The following is a 17,455-nucleotide window of genomic DNA, read 5'->3' as shown; positions in this document are numbered from 1 at the left end:
AAAGAATCCATGATGATCAGTTTTGAAACAAACACCAAAAAGGTTCAATCAAGTAACAAGGAATCATAAATGATCACCTCCCCGCGCCGCCGATTGCTGGCCATGTTCGCCCCGCTCCTCCTCGTCACTGTCCTCGCCCACCGAATAATGCTCCCGGTCCAGACCTGGCGAGTGCAGGTCATCCAACTCCGATTCGTCAAAGTCGCCCGCCTCGACATCGCCGCCCGTGCGCTTGTTCTGGAACCGCTCCAGCACCGAGCTGCTGCTGCTCATGTTCTTCTGCATCACGCCCCGGTAGCCGTGGTGTCGCTGGCGGCTGCGCCAGATGAAGAAACCCCACACGATCACCCCAATGATCACCACCACGAGGACGGCCTCGCCGGACTTGGCATACGCCTTCCACTCCGTCTCCTTGAGGCGCTGCTTCTCCTGCTCCTCGGCCGCGGTGCTGTTGGGGTGGCCGCCCACCGAGGTCTGCGGCAGCTTCTCGCCGTCAATGCGCGAATCCGTCGGGTTGCCCCCGATGCTGGCGATGTCCACGTTCATGAACCGGTCCAGCATGTCCCGCGTCTGCCGGGGCAGGTCGTACGGCACCATGTGGCTGGAGTTGTAGATCAGCACGTAGGTCAGGTTGCGCGCGTATTGATAGATGCCCGTCGGCTCGCCCTCGAAGGTCCAGTCGTGTCGGGGCGCCCACACACCCGGCGAGGTCTCGAACCCCGTACCGCCGCCCCATTTCAGGTTGTTGATCAGTTGCTCGGTGCCGACGTGGTTGCAGATTAAGTCCTTCTCGCCGCTGAACAGGAGAATCTCCACGCCGGATTCCAGGAGCTCGGGCAGGAGTCGGACGGATGGCACGGATCTCTGAGGGTTGAAGTTGCTGCTGACCGCGCCGGAACACTCGGTCCAGCCTGACTTCTTCGCCGGGTCGATGTGCAGAGCTGCCACCACGTCCTCCCGCTGTAGATAGGGCTTCACATCCACCAAGTCCGTCGGCCAATTCATTCCGCAGGCGTCCAAGCTGTCGCGCAAACGGATGTCATACATGTTGTAGCACTGGTTGTTGACAATCGTCTTATCCAAAATGCCATTCAGAATCTTCTCGCAGTCGTTGACGTGGATTCTGTTCTTGCCCGCTTCCAATCGTGACTGGCAGACGGACTGCAGCACTTCGAGTTCCTTGGCCGCCGAGCTGCCTTCCTCGATAAGCCCCTCTTCGTAGGCGAACGGCAAGTAGGACATGTACTGTTCCTCGGGGGCGATCCACCCGTTGCCGATAAGAAGACCCTTTAGCTGCCACTGCGCGGTGTTGGAGTTGGAGACGTTCTTGTTCCGTTCTTGCATGGCCTTCGCGATATAGGGGATATGTTGTCCGGCGTAGGACTCGCCCGCAAGGTAGATCTATCGACCGTAAGAAACGCAACACCTCAATAAGTTGAGACCGGGGAACATACATCATCGCTCTCGTACTCCGGAAAGAGCTTGAACCACTCCTCCAAGAACACCACAAACTGCGCCGCCATCGTGTCGAGCTCGTGAATATAGCTGTCAGTGTTGACGTAGCTGAAGCCCGTTCCGACCGGGTTATCGACAAAAAGCAGATTGGCGAACTCGTCCCAGGAGCCCTCATTATATTCGAGGGTGTGGTTGTCCTTCAGTCGATATGGGCCAATTTCCATCAGCGCTCCGTCCATCGAGGAACACCCAGGCCCGCCATTCAGCCACACCACGGTGCGTTGACGATTGGCGATGTGCCGATTCTGATAGTGCCAGAAGAAGAGATGTCCATTGCTCTGGGCGTCGACCTCAACGTGCCTAAGCCGGAGAGAGATAGGGGTTAGTTCTGGTTGATGGAATGCGACAAACGTTGGAGCGGAGTAGCTCACCCAGCGTGCATTTTCAGCAGCGGACCGTCCGGTGCACCCGGAAGAGAATGGATATAGTAGTCAGCCGCCGACTTGGCCGAGACAATGGCGGGACTCAGTAGAAGGAGCGTCGACAGTGCCCATGTCGACATCTTGGTGAGGGAGGTGCCCCCGCGGGACGATAAGGGGAACATTTCGGGGACTGTGATAAGGTGCAGGGTGGAAGGGGGTGTTCCAACAAGGAAAGTATTGACGGGTCGTCGCAAGGATGGATTGAATAGGTCCCGAGTGGACTCGTGTCAGCGCTCAAGGACTCATTGATCAAAGTGTCCAGTTCCGGCGCGTGCTGACTGAGACCGAATCTCTACCCGGTCGAGGCGGAGCTCCGGAGATAAAGGGAGGAGGTGGTGACTGGCGATGGTGACGGATGTGATCACACAGAGAAAGGGTGTAGACGAATGAACGGGAAGCTGTCAAACACCCTTCCCGGAGCGATTTGGAAAAAGGCAGGAGAGCCGGATAACACCAAGGGAAGAGGTGGAAGGTAATAGACGAGACGAGGAGGAAGATGGAGGAGAGATGGAGGAAGTCCAAGGCGGCTGAGACGGAGACGGAGACGAATGGATGGCGTGGCCCGAACGGGCGGGTATCGTCCGTATCGTTACTTACGGGACTTACTCTTACCACTTTGGGGTCTCTATAGACCAGCTGCTGCCTTACACTCTTCCACATAGCATGATCTTGTGTGAGAAATTTCAGAGTAGTTGTTATCATTCGAGCCCTCAATAAAGAGTATTGTATTGTCCATCGTAGAAGTTGACTACCGTTGACAATCTGAGTTACATTCGCCCGATTCATCCATCGCGATGACATTTGGTACAGTGCACTCCAGGATTAATGCAGATCTATTCCAGCATCGCTCGAGCGTTTTCATTCCAAGCTGAATGGATTTGTTTGTCCCTGCGCCTTCATTGAGAGCTACAATCTTCGGTCGATCTTCTACTCGACTCAGATGAGATCATCAATACCCTGGTCGGCGTCTTTCTTGATCAAGTCCACCATGCCCTGAGAATGTTAGTTGCGGCGCAGTCAAGGCATGATGAGAAAGAAGCAAGCTCACCGGAGGCATGATGGGCTGTCCATCCTTGTCCACAACATAGCGGAAGGGCATCTCGGTCCGTTCGTGCTCGTTGATAAGGATCTCGGGGTGGTCAACGTATTTGATCTCCTCCAAAGGAACTGCGTAGATGTCAGTCTTCATTTTAGCCATGCAAACTCGCAGTCGAGGACTGACTCTTATCGTGCACAACTAGGCGAGTAACGCGCACAGCTGTATCCGTGGTCATTTGCACAGGTCCTAGTCTACGGCCAGCATAGCCCTTCTTTCTCAACTCCGAGGTGCGATCTGCTTCGGGTCAGTATCATGATGAATCTGCTCTACATCCAAGAAACATACCGCGAGGTGGATCATCGCCTAATGACCGAACAAGAGAATCCTTTGAGTCAGCCAGCAGAACAATGGATTGAGCCAATCTCCGGGGAAGACCCGAAAGACCGCAAAAAAGGCGCCTCACCCAGGATACCACCGAAGAGGAAGACATCGAACGTCTCTGCATCAGCGGGGCTCAACTCAACCTTGGCGGAAGGGTCCAACAGGCAGACCCGAGACTTGCGGTCCGCAAAAATCTCCTCCACACTGCGGTGCTCGACGTTGAGGCCTGGGGTGGCCGCCAGATCCTCCGACATCTGCAGGGAGGTGGGCACGGAGCTGAGCAGAAATCTGCTCCCCGAGGCATGCGCTTCACGGGCAATGCAGCCATACTCTAGAGCGGACCAAGCGCCCAATTCGGGGTCCAGATGCTCGACCACGATGGTCACAGGACCCGAGGAGGAGGTTTGATCACTCATGTTGGTCCAAATGAAAGCGTCCAAGTCGGTCTGGCCCGCGGACAATGAGCGTGATGTCGGTTATAGTGTGGGGTTTCAGGAACCTCTTGTGACACCGTGCAGGCTCGGATTCACCGGTTCTTAAGACCCAAAATTAGCCTAGAACTGAGAGATGGAAAGCTTGCAGCTATTACTAATTGATACCACGGTGGTAAACGGTGCGAAAAGGCTGGATGGTGAGCAATATCAGATTGTGGAGGGGCAGAAGGAAAAAAAGCAGAATTCATCATAGAGTCGGATACAGATCGATACGGCCGATTGCATACACTGACTGACTGACTGAATGACTGAGGTTTCCTCTTCAATTCAACCGTCGGTCGAAGTTGAGCAACCCGGTGACCTTGCAATGAACATTTCATCAAATGAACATTGGAGGACTATTCACTCTACTAGTTCGTTAGGTTCAATTTTACTATTCTCTTTTTGCGCCCTTTGTGCCTAACGGGGCAGCAAGTTGAGTCTAGTATACTGTCCCTGCATTTGAAAGCACCGTCTAGGCTAGCATATCCTTAGTGTCAAGTCATTAAGGGCACGCTCATCACTTGCTTAGAATCTTAGGATTTGAGACACATTGTATCTTAATTTAAGCATTCCATACCTATTTCACCCCCTGGTCCTCAGCATGCAGCAAATTATCGAACGACAAGTGCCTGATCTTCCCCGATAATGAGGCGTTGGTCAGATCGAGTGAAACAAATACTGTATTGTTCGGTCACCATTCGAGGTGGAGACCGTCTGCAGCTCCATGGCGCTAGGCTGAATGCAGACTCCTTCCTGCTCAGATCGTTGGATCCTCGTCTCTGAGAGGATTAGTGGGTAGGAAGTGGTGGAACACGGGGGCTGATTACAGGGCGGTCACCGCCCGATGTCGTACGCTCTCCGCCAGCCGATGACCATACCATTACCCGTCCATACCGACTGATACCAATAGACTTATTCCATAGTCCATCATGGATACTTTCTCTCTCTCTCCCTCTACATTTCCTTCTTCTCCTTCCCCTCACCTTCAAACGCTTATCCCTCAAACACTCTCCTGTTCCTATTTACTCTCATTCCTTTTGTAACAAGATTCTCTTCATCTGTTTCCTTTTCCGGTCTAACTTTCTTACATCTCATCTCCTGCAGCCTGTGCAGAGGAAGCTGTGATCTATACCTTTACCTGCCTGCCTACCTACATACTACTTACAGTTTGCTCCCCGCTGGAGGTGGTGGGGTTTCCTGACGACACTCCCTCCCAATACTAAATACCCGCACCACTCAATCACTCCATCACTCACTCCCTCCATCTCCGTTGTCCACCTCAACTCACCTCAACTTACCTCAACTCAATCCGTATTAACTCCCCCCCCCCCCTCCTTCGTCTGCACCTTCTTCCTTTGCTTCTTCTCCTTTCTCTCAACCTACTTTTCTTCTTCCATTTCCTGTTTCATCCGTTCTACAACCAACCAAAACAAAACCACAATCATTCATAATGAATCCCCATCAGCAGAATAAGATCGATACCAGCGTACGCTCTCCGCCCAGATCTATCTTGGGTTATCGCAATCTTTCCCCGTCAGGCTGCAACTAACAATCATCTCTTCTCAAGTCGCTGAGCCCCGATGAGCAACGCCTGCTTCGTCTCTACGGCAAGATGCCTAACAAGAAGGATCTCCTGCAGAACAAGCTGAAGGTATGCTCGTCCCAACACACCCGACTCAACCACTCCCCATGGCTAACTCTCATGCCCTACAGGAGCGGAAATACTTCGACTCAGGCGATTACGCCCTCAGCAAAGCCGGCAAAGCCTCAGATGTCGGCGTCACCAACATCGGCTCCCAACACCCCGTGCCCGAGAACATCCCTCACCTGACTGCCACCTCCCCCGGCGCCAACAACCCCGCCGCTGCCGGCAATGGGGGCAGCATCAGCGCCCAGGGCGGCCAGCAGGTCCCCGGTAGTATCAGCGGCCATCCCGGCTCCATCGGATTCCAGAGCCGCAGCCCCGTCAAAGAGGCCAGCTTCCTGCAACGAGGAACCAGCGTCGATGAGGCCGATGGAAACAACCTCGATGCAGTCGCATCCCAGGATCCCACCGATGCCGGCAGCGTGAGCCCACCTCCGGCTCGAGGGGGTGTTCCCATCCGTCAATAAATGATTCCCCCCCCCCCGGTCCCTTATCATGATCTCATTACTTTCATGTCATCCTTTATTTGGTTACATCTCTTCCTTCGTATATCTTTTGTTAATTCCGTCCCGGTGGTCGGTGGTATTTAAAAGAGTGTTCTGGCGCCATGGATTCCCACGTCACGTTGTTTCTTGACATTCCGATGTATTTACGACCTTATCATTGATCATTATTTTTTTTTCCCTTTCTCTTATCTTTTGCCTTTCGGATGGATTCTGCCTGACACAAAGTGAAAAGAAAGTGGAAGGTTGAGCCACCAGGCTGAAGTGACTGCATGCTATAGCACTCGCCCACTAATCTGTGGCAAAGACGAGCTGACCAGTTTCGGGTGGGATCCTCTCCGTCTGTCGATCATAGCCTGCTTCAGCAGCTCTGTGCGTCCACAGTATGAGTATCCAGCATGCTCGCGCTAAGTGGAGTGTCTCAACCATCACGAAATGACGCAATCAGTCTTCCTGTTCTCTCCTTCAGTTCGTTGTCTATATTGGAAGATTATTCCGGGTACGAAGAGTCTGCCTCGTGTCTCCGTTCTACCTCATAAGCACGAAATGTTCTATGCCTTTAGCTTGCGCTCAAGAACCAGGAACACGTCGTATCTGATGCGTGTATGTTTGCCGTGCTTTAATGCATCTACTCTCCTCCCTGAAGGTGTGTTTAGATCCGGCGTGGTAACGACTACATTGAACTTACCTTTGTGGACATTACGAGTTTGGGCCATTGACTACCTACCTCTTTACTCACCTTCGGTCTGTTTGTCGTTCTAGCCGCTTTCCAATTTCTGGCGTCTCGCCATCCTAAATTGTACTCATTGGCTGTGTACTACCCGTACTCTTCACTAGGTAACCACTCCCAAATCCCGGAAGTGCGGTTTTGGGAGGTACTTCGTATATGCTACTTGTACTGCAGAAAGGAAAGAGAGGAAAGAGTCACCCTTCTCATAGATTTCAAGTCTGATTTGCGACGGAGCTTGAAAAACCGCTAAATATGGTACTCGAGCTCAGCAGGAGCAGGAAAGGAACAAGATAAGGGAATGAACAAGATGTCGCTATAGAGGCGAAGAGAAAAAAAAGGTCAAAGAAGAAGGAAAAAAAAAAAAAAAAAAAAAAAAAAAAAAAAAAAAGAAAAAAAAAAAAGAAAAAGAGGGGGAGGGACCGAAGAAGAAAGAAAAAAAAAAAAAAAAAAAAAAAAAAAAAAAAAAAAAAAAAAAAAAAAAAAAAAAACCTGTCACCGTGAAGAGCAAGTTGGGGGTATAAGATTCTCCATCTAGTGCAAACAGTTTTCAAGAATCAAAAGCTAAGAATGACAAGGAAGGGTAAGTCGGAGAGCATTGATGAGCAAACACAAAAAAAGAATTGAAAAAAAAATCACAGGAAGTAGTGTAGCAGAAAGGCGCTAGACTGGGAAGAATGGGTATAATAGCAATAATCGGAGATGGGATCATAAGAGATGTGGATAGGCCAAAGATAAGGATAGAGTGAGGCGTATCGGAGGGAAGAAACAGAGGAGGCGGTCCGGAGTGGGTACGGCCCAGGGAATCTGTTGAGTGGGGTGGTTGGCATCGTCCGAACCGCGCGGTGTACTTGAACTGGACCGCCCCCTGGTATGGAGACCTGGTGATGGATCCTAAATCATGCTGGAACTGTGTTGTTGATTACGAAGTCCACGGGGACAGTGTCCGTCCCTCCATGACGAGCACCATTCGTGGGGTGGCCAAGGAATAATGTAATGCCTTGCAGGGTGAGAGGAAACGCAAGGTGCAAGGACGACTGATAGGCATGTGAAGTCGCGGGCACGCTTCGTAGCTGCTTCTGCGAGATGATCCTTGGTATTCCTCCAACCCGGCTAACAAGCGGCTAACAAGCGAGGAGCGTTCGATGGCGTTGCTGGCCTAGGGCAGCCAGCATGCTGAAGAAACCCTAGCTGGAGGATATGCATAAATGAACATCGGTGGTAGCCTAGCTTAGGGACGAATCAAGGACGCTGCGAGTGTCTACCACGAGTCTCCGCATGGTTGATAAATTTGACATGAAATTGCGATTCGCCGTGTACCGCTCAGTCGGTCTTCCAGTGACCAGCCAAGCCGGTATCTAGATCATCGTTCTCGCCGAGGTAGAGCTCAACAGCGTACAAGCCCATCGTGCAGGCAAGGTTGATCCAGCGCCAGAGGTTGCCGCCGCCACCGCCTTGGCTGCTCCACCATTCACCATTGCCACCCATTGCTTGAGATGTCAGAGCGAAGTGCTGCATCAGAAGGCTGGTGTACACGGCGATGAGAATCGAGGGGGAGAAGTAGCTGAGGAAACCGAGGAATTGGCCGGCGGCATCGGAGTCGTCCAACGAGGCTTCTTGCGACAAGGCGCGAGCGCCAGATTCGCGAACTGCGGGAATGATTCGAGTGGACGCGTACAGCACCAGGATCCGGTAGGTAAGCGAGACTAACACGGAGGGAGTCACGGCGCCAAAGACTGCGGTGATAACATTGAACAAGGCGTGGATGATTGAAGGCAGGGTGGACAATGCATGCATCAGAGTGGTGTACGACTCCATGATGATCGGTGGTAGCGGCGGGAAATCCCCGGCTTGAGCAGGAGAGGGCGCTTGTTCCAGAGGGTGAGAGGGTTTGTAGTCTGTGAAGATCTGGTAGAGGCAGAGCACAATGTAGGCAAATAGCAAGGAACTCTCCACTGGATTTCCCCGGCCGCTACCAATACCCCAGGCGCACAAGATCACCGCGCATGTTATGGAGACACCAATTAGAGCCGCATCCACATTGGAAATTTCCGGGAACTGCATAACACGCCAGAGGAAATACACGGAGCTGGATATGATTGAGGCGGATAAAACCAAGAGACCAATCTGGCGGATTATGATTAGCATTTTATCGTTGCATGCATCAAGCACTTCAGAGTGACGTGTACGTACCATCCAACTATCACTGCGCCCGCCGCGGTTCACAAGCCACCGAGTGATTTGCCCTGCAGCTTGTATGACGAGTAAACTGCAGAAACCTTCCACCAGCTGGAATACCGGTGTCGACCATCTCAAGAGTTTATCCCAGTTGCCAATCGTCACCGATTCCGCCAAACCATCCGGACCAAACACCCACTCCTGAATGGAGGAGTCGTGGGCCCTCTTGCCGGTGAAGGTCCGTTCCACCCATGAAGCCGCGTTGTCATTATCGATAGAGAAGCGGTTGAGCGACCAGATAAGCAGGATCGGGATTATAAGCCACTGCGTAGAGCTGATGATGACAACCAGGGAGGAGCGGATCCAGGACCGATCGGGGGTGGAAAGTCGCAGGAGTGAGAACAGAAAGTAAAAGGTCGCGAGGGAAAGCGAATAGGCCAGACCGCATGTCTTTCCACCCACATCGAACGCGAGAGGGATGGATGCGACCGTGACGGTCAGGAAGAGTCCCGACGAGATGGCGCGGAAGAGCCACATCGGACAAGACGACAAGAAGGGGAAACGAGAAGAAGAAAAGGCAGAAAGAGGGTAAAGAGGAGGGGAGAGAGGGGTGTAGACGCGCTCTTTTCGACAGATGGTCTCAAGGTAGGAGATTTGGTAGACAACACGGACGGGGAGGAGGGAGGGGAGTCTTTAGTAAGAATACATGAAGGCTGGTTGATTGCGTGCCGTCCTTTGTCTTGCTGGTCTGTCCGTCCGACTTTTCTTGAATCTTGCTGGGGGAACGAGTGGGATGAATCTCGTCACTGTCTTTTGGATTGAATTTTCAATTTTTTTTTCTCGTTTCGTTTTCAGTGCAGTAGTCTTTTGAAAAACGATCTTATCTCCCAAGCGGGACGGAATGATGGATGGATCGAATTCACGTGGCACGTGCTGATGGACGAATGAAACTCCTGGTCAAACAATCCACTTACGTACTGAAGCACCAAAGCTTAACGGCTGCAATGCAATGAATCGGGCAGGATGAGATAAAGACGAGGAGAAGGATACAGGATGAGGAAAAGGGAAAAAGGGGGGGGAGTGACAGGCAGCCCAGCAACAGCAACCGCAACGAGCAAACGTAAGAATTGCTCGCAATTTGGCGGTTTAGCGTATCCGACCCAGCTTCAACTGGCAGGCGGTGGCGTCCAGGCGGATGCAAGTAGCGGTCAGTTGGTGGAAAGATCGGCTGTATATGATCTCATCTCCAGAAGATTATCACCACAGTACCCATGTAGAAGGTGATCGAGCGTTCGCTAGGGGATCCTGTGATTGCGCCGAAATGCAACTGGACGTCAACAGTCCCGACATTAAGGTTCATGGAGCCTGGAGAGGGGGGAAGGATGTGGAATCGACGTAATTATGCCTGTCAGATAAAGACAACGTCGACAAACCATATTACAGAATATGCAAGCCTCAGGCTGCAATCACATGCTAGGCTCTTAGGTGCTTAGCCCTAAGTACTTGTCCAATCTGGTTAGCGTGATGGAGCTACCACTTCGACGCTTTCCCCTTTAGAGAAATCAGCGCCCTGCTCCTTCCGGCCAATGGGAATTCGCTGATATTAACTAGCTCGATCTGAACACCTCAGGCAGGCTTCCAGAAGCTCAGGCTCTATCGACAATCATAGACAGGAACTTCTTCATTCTTACCACGTTATTTCTTCCTTCTGGTGTATGCTTCGATTCCGTTCCTTATTCAAAATGGCCGAAGAAACCATCACGAAGAAGATCAAGACTTCTTCCCCCTTGATCGGAACCCACAAGTAAGTACTCGGTTCTCACCTCAATCCCACATCCCACCTTCTGCAATGGCCCGGTTAAGTTAATTCCTGCTTCTCTCCAGCGGCCACTTCCACGCCGACGAAGCTCTTGCTGTCTACCTTCTCCGTCTCCTTCCTACCTACAGCGCCTCCCCCCTCGTACGAACTCGCGATCCCGCCCAACTGGCCACATGCCACACCGTCGTCGATGTGGGCGGCGAGTACGACCCCTCCAGCAACCGCTATGATCACCACCAGCGCACCTTCGCGACCACCTTTCCGGCGCACGAGACCAAGCTCTCGTCCGCCGGTCTGGTCTACATGCACTTCGGTCGGGCCATCATCGCGCAACACACGTCTCTGCCCGAGGACCACGAGGACGTGACACTGCTGTACGAAAAGCTGTACAACGACTTCATCGAGGCGATCGACGCGAACGACAACGGGGTCTCGGTCTACGACCCGGCGGGCATCTCGGCCGCGGGCCTGCAGAAGCGCTTCCGGGACGGCGGCGTGACGCTGGCCTCGGTCGTCGGCGACATGAACCACCCGGACCCCACGAGCCCGCCGGGCGAGCCCCAGGACGAAGACAGCCTGTTCGGCCGCGCCAGCACCTTCATCGGCAACGTCTTCACCCGCAAGCTGCACCACGCCGCCGCCTCCTGGCTGCCGGCCCGCACCACCGTCGGCGCCGCGTACCGCTCCCGCCGCGACGTCCACCCCTCCGGCCGCATCATCGTCCTGCCCCAGGGCGGCGTGCCCTGGAAGGAGCACCTGTACACCTTCGAGCAGCAGGAGGGCGCCTCCGGCAGCGAGCAGACCTACTACGTCCTGTACCCGGAGGGCGCCACCGAGGGCTCCAAGTGGCGCGTGCAGTGCGTCTCCGAGAGCGAAGGCAGCTTCGTCTCGCGCAAGCCCTTGCCCGAGTCGTGGCGCGGGGTCCGCGACTCCGACCTCGATGCCGTCATGGCCGCCGAGGCGGATAAGTCTGGCCAGCCGCGCATCCCCGAGGGCGCGGTCTTCGTCCACGCCAGTGGTTTCATCGGTGGCCACAAGACCAAGGAGGGTGCTCTGGCCATGGCCGTCCGGGGTTTGGAGCTATAGATCGGGGCTCTTGCATGACTTTTGCTTATCTAACGAACAGTTGATCTGGGTACTCATGAGGCATATAAAAGTTGAAAATTCATTCTATCACTATTTTCTATAATTTGCACCATGCAAGGGTGTCCAGTTTACCCTGCTTATCATCTGATAGCAACCCTGCTAGGGTAGACCTCTTGCTCCTCTCAAGTCTCTCAAGCGACATGTAGTCAGCCATCGTGGTCCTCACAATGACCTGCACTGTTGAGGCCGGCAACAACAACGAGCGTTGCTATTGCCACCGGCATCAGGCTTGTAGAAAGGGGCAGAAAAGATGATCGATATCAGTATTAGTATTAGGCATGGATCTATACCTATTACTTTGTCTATATAGGTTGAGTACCGGCGGTACTGGAATCAATGCCAGTGTCAGTAGCGTTTCCCAACCACTTGTACCCCCGGTCTGGGTTTCCTCGAGAGTCAATAGGACACCTCGAAAAGCATAATTCAGGATGTCATGCCCTGAAGGCTGAGGCAGGATAAACCTGTGACCGGGCAAGTGTGATAACCGTGTACCTTACGTGCGGAGCCACTTGGGAATTGAACCACGGTGATGGTTCAGTGTGAAGCGGAAGTCCTACCTGCTTCGATACGGGCTTGCGAAGGGGGAGGGGGGGAGTGGCTTGAGCACAACTTGAACCCACAAATCTCTTTTGCGTCGAGGATTTATAGGTCACTCGATTGTTCTGGCAATTCCTGGGATTCTACGAGAACGATCACATGGGCATGATACCAAGTCCGCATACCGTATACGAGGATAAGTTAATAGTTATTGTCTCACATTTCCACTTGACTAGGGCAAATCAGATATGATCACCTCCGAAAGCGAGCCGGACCTTCGTGATCCAGGTCGACAATATCACGACCTTGGAACTCGCACTGCGACACAGGCTTGTCCACATTACCGGGATCGCCCAGCCAGGCCACGGCGCACAGGAACTCCGTCATAATATTGTACACATCTGTTGCCCTGAGCTGCGCATCGTCGTACTTCACATTCAGCCGCAGCCGATCACCCTCCATCATACCCGGGAGCCAGAAGAGGCCAAAGTCAGATCGAGAAATGTTTTCGACCAACTTGATGGGATCAGACGCGTGTTCTTTATACCCCCCCATCCTCCAGTTGAGGCTTTGGCGGAAGAGGATGTCGAGGAAGGATTTTGAGTCTGCTTCATCCAGCTTCCGGCATATCTCGTCCATGGGAGCATATGTATTCGAGACGATATCGTCTTGGTCCTTGCGCATCCTGGTCAGAAGCTGGATCGCCGTTTCGTCTGGTGTGATAGTTGTGCGGCTGAGACATTGGACGATTGTAGGCCCGTCGACTTCCAGAATATCGACGCCTCTATTCGCGGGGTGACTGTCATCCGCAGAGGGCCAGGTTCTGCCCGATTCCACGAGGCCGAAGATTGCCTCTTTGGCCCCGGTCATGCGCACGTTGATCAACGCGCAGGCGCATCTCGCGATGGTCGGGGGTGTTATCGCGAACTTGCGTTGTAATTCCGAGATCTTGGGCACATGCACGGCGCGGGTGATCCCTCTGGTTCCGATGCTTTTGTCGCCATCCAGAAGGGGTCGCTCGCTGGGATGGCCGGGGGTGTGGTCACTGTGGACCCAACCCTGGTTGTCACCTTTGAGCCAGCATGGTGCAATCTGCCGTGGCCAGAACGCATCGGTAGCAGACGACACTCCTCGGATTTTGCTCACATGAAAGTCGATCGCTCTCCGGGCTGCTGGCCCGGTTCGGTTCCCGTGGTAATCTGCGATGTAGTCACGGTATGGATGGAAATTGAGAAGCTGTTCCTTGCGATTCAGGAGATTCTTGAGGTCTTCAAACCATCGGAACAGGATGTGGGCATCGAACACAAGATGGTGCAGGTGCATGACCAACCCGACAACTGATGGCTTCTCCACACTGAGAATAGTAGCCCTAAACAATGGCCCCTTCCCGTCGATATGGTCATAGTCCGCATCATTCAGCTTATATGTTTCGACGCTGTTGATATCTCCAACCATTCCGCCGTCTATAACTTGGAGTTTCATCCAATCCTCACTGGGACGCATGACCAAATATAGATCTAGTTTCTCATCGTATGTAAGCGGCGTGGACCGCAGCAGTGGATGGCGTTGAAGCCAGGTGTGCAAGGCTGCCGTGACATCTGTGACGCTGATCGATGGGCTCGCGATCCACGACATCCGGGTGTTCCACGAGTTCGGCCTGTGTCCGTAGTGTGTCCGTTTCACACAGTCTGCAATCGGGACGACCTCTTCCACGTCGTCCCATCTAAATCCGAGGCCGCTCAACTTGGACAAGGCCACTTGTTTCGCCCGCTCCATGTCGAGCTGCGCTGGAGGAGCACAGTCTGTATCACGAAAACGAGAGTCCTTGGCGTGCTTTCTTTCGTGGAGTAGCTTCGCCAGCTTTCTTATCGTGTTGAACTTGATCAAATCCATCTGCGTGACGACCAGTTGCAGCTTTTGGCCTATCAGGTGGCAAAACTGGATTTGCATCATGCTGTCGGCGAAGCTCCGTATAGAAGCGTCTCGATCGATATCTCCAGGTGCCAGACCGGTTAAGCCAGAGCATAATGTCGTTAATTCGGCTGTCAGGTCGTCGCCGAAAGAGACTGGATTGTCGACGGTGATCTGATTGAGATGCTCAGTCACCCATTCTCGAAGCACTGTTTTCTGGATTTTGCCGGATGTCGTCGTTGGATAGTGGTCCTTTCCGAGGTCATCCTGGAGATCAAGAATGCGTGCTGGCGCAAAGGATTGACCAAGTTTATTCGAGACCATTGTTTGAAGAGCTGTTTTCACTGGGAGCTGGCCTGACGGGTCTTTTCGCATCACAGCAACGGGCACTTCACCAGCCACAGCATCTGGCGTTCCGACAACATACACATCCTAGGCATCAGACAGTCAGTACCTGTTTGCGTCCAGACCGCGTTCGATAAGAACAAACTACGTCTGGCTGACTCACCCGTATCCCATCTACCTCGCTCAAACACTGTTCTATTTTCAAAGGGGATATGTTCTCGCCACCGCAGATAATCAGATCTTTATACCGGCCGAGTATATAAACATAACCCTCACGGTCCATGTACCCCTGATCTCCGGTGGCTATCCAGTTCACCCCATTCTCACAGTAGCATGAGTCATTGCTCCTCCCCCCAAGATAGCCTCCGAACACTGGAAGACCGCCGAGGTGCACCTCACCGATCTCCTCCTTGTGAATGGGGATGCGGCTTCCTTCGGCACAGATCCGGGCTCGCCCGCCGTAGAATACCTTCCCAACAGACACATCCCTTGTCGTCAGGTCCACGGGCGTCTCCGCGAGAGAGGTGTTGACAAAAGGTATACCCTCCGTCATGCCATATCCTATCATCACCCGTGTCGCCCCCAAGTCTCTACAGCGCTTCACTACGTCCAATGTCACCGGAGCGCCACCCAGCAGAACTTCGAACGAAGGGCGGGAGCTCTGTTGAGGGGGCGCACAGCTCAGTAAAGCATGTATCATGGCCGGGACACAGGGAACGGTGACCCGTTGGTAGGATCCGAGCAGCTGCAAGGTGCTCTGTGGGTCGAAAGAAAGGCTTGGGAAGATGACAGTCGCGCCGGCCAGCCAGAACGCCAGAGTGAACGCGATATTGAAGATATGGAAATTGGGTAAATGCTGGCAAAGATTCGCGCCAGGCCCTAGTTCCAACCCGTACATAAACCCCAGCCCCTGAGCGCTGATGGAGATGGTCGTGTGCGGACAGCCTTTGGGAAGAGCAGTGGTGCCACTCGTGAACAGGATGAGTATGGTATCATCGGGATTCCCGGGCCGATGCAACGAAGGCTCGTCGTGTAAGGGCTCCGACAAGATGTTGGACACCGTCGTCCACCCGGCCGGTACAGCAGTCTCTTCATTGTCGGCGACCACGCACTGAACAAGCGGGCGATGGTCTTGATCGATTGTGATATGGTTGATCCGATTCGCCATGGCCTCGTTTGATACAAACATTGCTTCGGGTTGCAGCTGCTCGAGGAGAAACAAGACATCCCGTGCATCGCGATCGAGCACCCGGGGATCTAGTGGCACAAATTGACAACCCAGGCGAGCCGATGCCCAGAAAAGCAGTGCCCACTGGGCTTGGTTGTACATCAGGGTCACGATCCGACTTCCACGACCAACACCTCGGGACGATAACCGGGCGGCGAGTTGAATGCTCTTCTCCTGCAGCTGAGCAAAGGTCCAGCGCAGGCGGCTCTGATGGAGGGATCTGATGGCATCATGATCGGGGAATCGGTCGGCGACTTGGTCGAGAAGTGTAATCAAATGGGCGGTTGGTGCCTTCTGGTTTTCATGGCAGGCTTCGGCCAACGAAGGGGGGTGGTTAGCCATTCTTGATGAGCATGCAAGATGGATTATTAGGAGAATCAATGGACGGTGCGAACAATCGTTTATATATGGGCTTCTATCTGATCTGCCCACTCACTGACTGGACTTAAGGGCTCACGTGCCAATGACCAGCATTGTCGGTGATTAAAAGTTCAATAGTTCCTGGGCGGAGGGGTCGCGGAGGGGTAGGTTGTGTATAGTATTTCAGAATCACACAATTAATGCAGTCTTGAGTCTAGACAAAGATTGATTGATCATTCTGGAGCCAAGCTCGCTTGGAATTGAATCGAGGCGAACATGTGGTGAGGGGCTCTTATATTCAAAGCTATACAAATGCAAAGAAAGCATATTGGCTGCATGGAAACGACCATAGAAATCAGCGGTGAGATGCTGTAAGCAAATTGCAATGGAAATGTAACAAAAATGGGAGCTGTAGCACGAACAGTCAGTTCGAGGTATGCTGACAGATCATTTCCCACCTGTCCAGATGAAACTCGAAAATCCACTGGGAGAATATCCCTTGCTGTACGGAGTATTTGTGCCTCGTACTCATAATAGCCACCCCCACCTGACGGTGACAATATTTGGTGCGATTGACACATTGATCAACACATTAGATGCAGATCGAGGTAAAAGAGCTCCGTAGCCTCCTCGCTGACCCTTGCGGCTTCAATCGCTGCCTTATTCTCCTGCGTAGGCTCTCTTGATGTGTCGTGCCTTCAGCCACCTGTTCTCACGAATAGTAAGTATTCTTTGCCTTCCTATCTATCCCCAATCGACCGATGTGGGTCTTGTGGGCGACCCGGCGAAGTATAGATCACCTAGGCAAGTCCTGAAATTGTAGATCCATGCAGATCTTCGTGTAGATCAGCCAGATATATTCCGTACAGTGGCGTAACAAGGAGAGATTTTGTACCGTGACATGGGATTAGTCTACCTCCATCCCATATTTACTGTGCTTTGTTGTATGTAAACTGCGGGTAACACCTCAACATCGGTCTTGTCACCAGCATACTCGGCTGGATCGACCTGGCAATCTTTACCCGATCTATGATAGTTCCGAAGATCTCATTTGTCCAAATGCATACTAAGGTACAACACCTACTACAATCTTTGACAATTCAGCTAGCTCACTTTGACAGATTGATCTACATAGTACTAGTACTGAATACGAGATTCAACTGAGCCTAACTACTCCGTTGATGCTGCAGCATTTTGGCTCGATCAGTAAAATGCAGGACATA

The 17,455-nt window shown here is 52.8% G+C and overlaps 5 protein-coding genes across 5 annotated transcripts; 2 read left to right on the top strand and 3 right to left on the bottom strand.

Moving 5' to 3' along the window:
- Positions 1-63: 63 nt before the first annotated feature.
- Positions 64-3,773, bottom strand: kexA (serine-type carboxypeptidase kexA; the record flags this gene model as incomplete). Its single annotated transcript, XM_040947070.1, has 7 exons — positions 64-1,401; positions 1,455-1,815; positions 1,887-2,067; positions 2,894-2,930; positions 2,986-3,104; positions 3,160-3,270; positions 3,440-3,773. The coding sequence occupies 7 exons, from the start codon at positions 3,771-3,773 to the stop codon at positions 64-66; spliced, it is 2,481 nt and encodes an 826-aa protein (XP_040798100.1).
- A 1,348-nt stretch (positions 3,774-5,121) lies between these two features.
- BO72DRAFT_215023 (endosulfine family protein) lies at positions 5,122-6,181 on the top strand. Its single transcript, XM_040939714.1, has 3 exons — positions 5,122-5,319; positions 5,401-5,484; positions 5,547-6,181. Exons 1-3 carry the CDS (start codon positions 5,284-5,286, stop codon positions 5,943-5,945), a joined length of 519 nt encoding a protein of 172 aa, XP_040798099.1. The 5' UTR covers positions 5,122-5,283; the 3' UTR covers positions 5,946-6,181.
- Positions 6,182-7,784: 1,603 nt separating this feature from the next.
- BO72DRAFT_215014 (ICE2 family protein) lies at positions 7,785-9,681 on the bottom strand. The gene is made up of 2 exons (XM_040939713.1): positions 8,902-9,681; positions 7,785-8,835 (listed from the first exon to the last, which is right to left on the bottom strand). Exons 1-2 carry the CDS (start codon positions 9,421-9,423, stop codon positions 8,032-8,034), a joined length of 1,326 nt encoding a protein of 441 aa, XP_040798098.1. The 5' UTR covers positions 9,424-9,681; the 3' UTR covers positions 7,785-8,031.
- An 875-nt stretch (positions 9,682-10,556) lies between these two features.
- Positions 10,557-12,103, top strand: BO72DRAFT_450986 (MYG1 family protein). The gene is made up of 2 exons (XM_040945384.1): positions 10,557-10,690; positions 10,771-12,103. Exons 1-2 carry the CDS (start codon positions 10,629-10,631, stop codon positions 11,789-11,791), a joined length of 1,083 nt encoding a protein of 360 aa, XP_040798097.1. The 5' UTR covers positions 10,557-10,628; the 3' UTR covers positions 11,792-12,103.
- Positions 12,104-12,605: 502 nt separating this feature from the next.
- BO72DRAFT_435834 (AMP-binding enzyme family protein) lies at positions 12,606-16,222 on the bottom strand. The gene is made up of 2 exons (XM_040943299.1): positions 14,808-16,222; positions 12,606-14,731 (listed from the first exon to the last, which is right to left on the bottom strand). The coding sequence occupies exons 1-2, from the start codon at positions 16,212-16,214 to the stop codon at positions 12,641-12,643; spliced, it is 3,498 nt and encodes a 1,165-aa protein (XP_040798096.1). The 5' UTR covers positions 16,215-16,222; the 3' UTR covers positions 12,606-12,640.
- Between the last annotated feature and the right edge of the window lie 1,233 nt (positions 16,223-17,455).

Source organism: Aspergillus fijiensis, assembly GCF_003184825.1.
Source record: "Aspergillus fijiensis CBS 313.89 unplaced genomic scaffold BO72scaffold_52, whole genome shotgun sequence".
NCBI classification, from domain to species: domain Eukaryota; kingdom Fungi; phylum Ascomycota; class Eurotiomycetes; order Eurotiales; family Aspergillaceae; genus Aspergillus; species Aspergillus fijiensis.
This window is presented reverse-complemented; position numbering and strand designations above follow the sequence as displayed.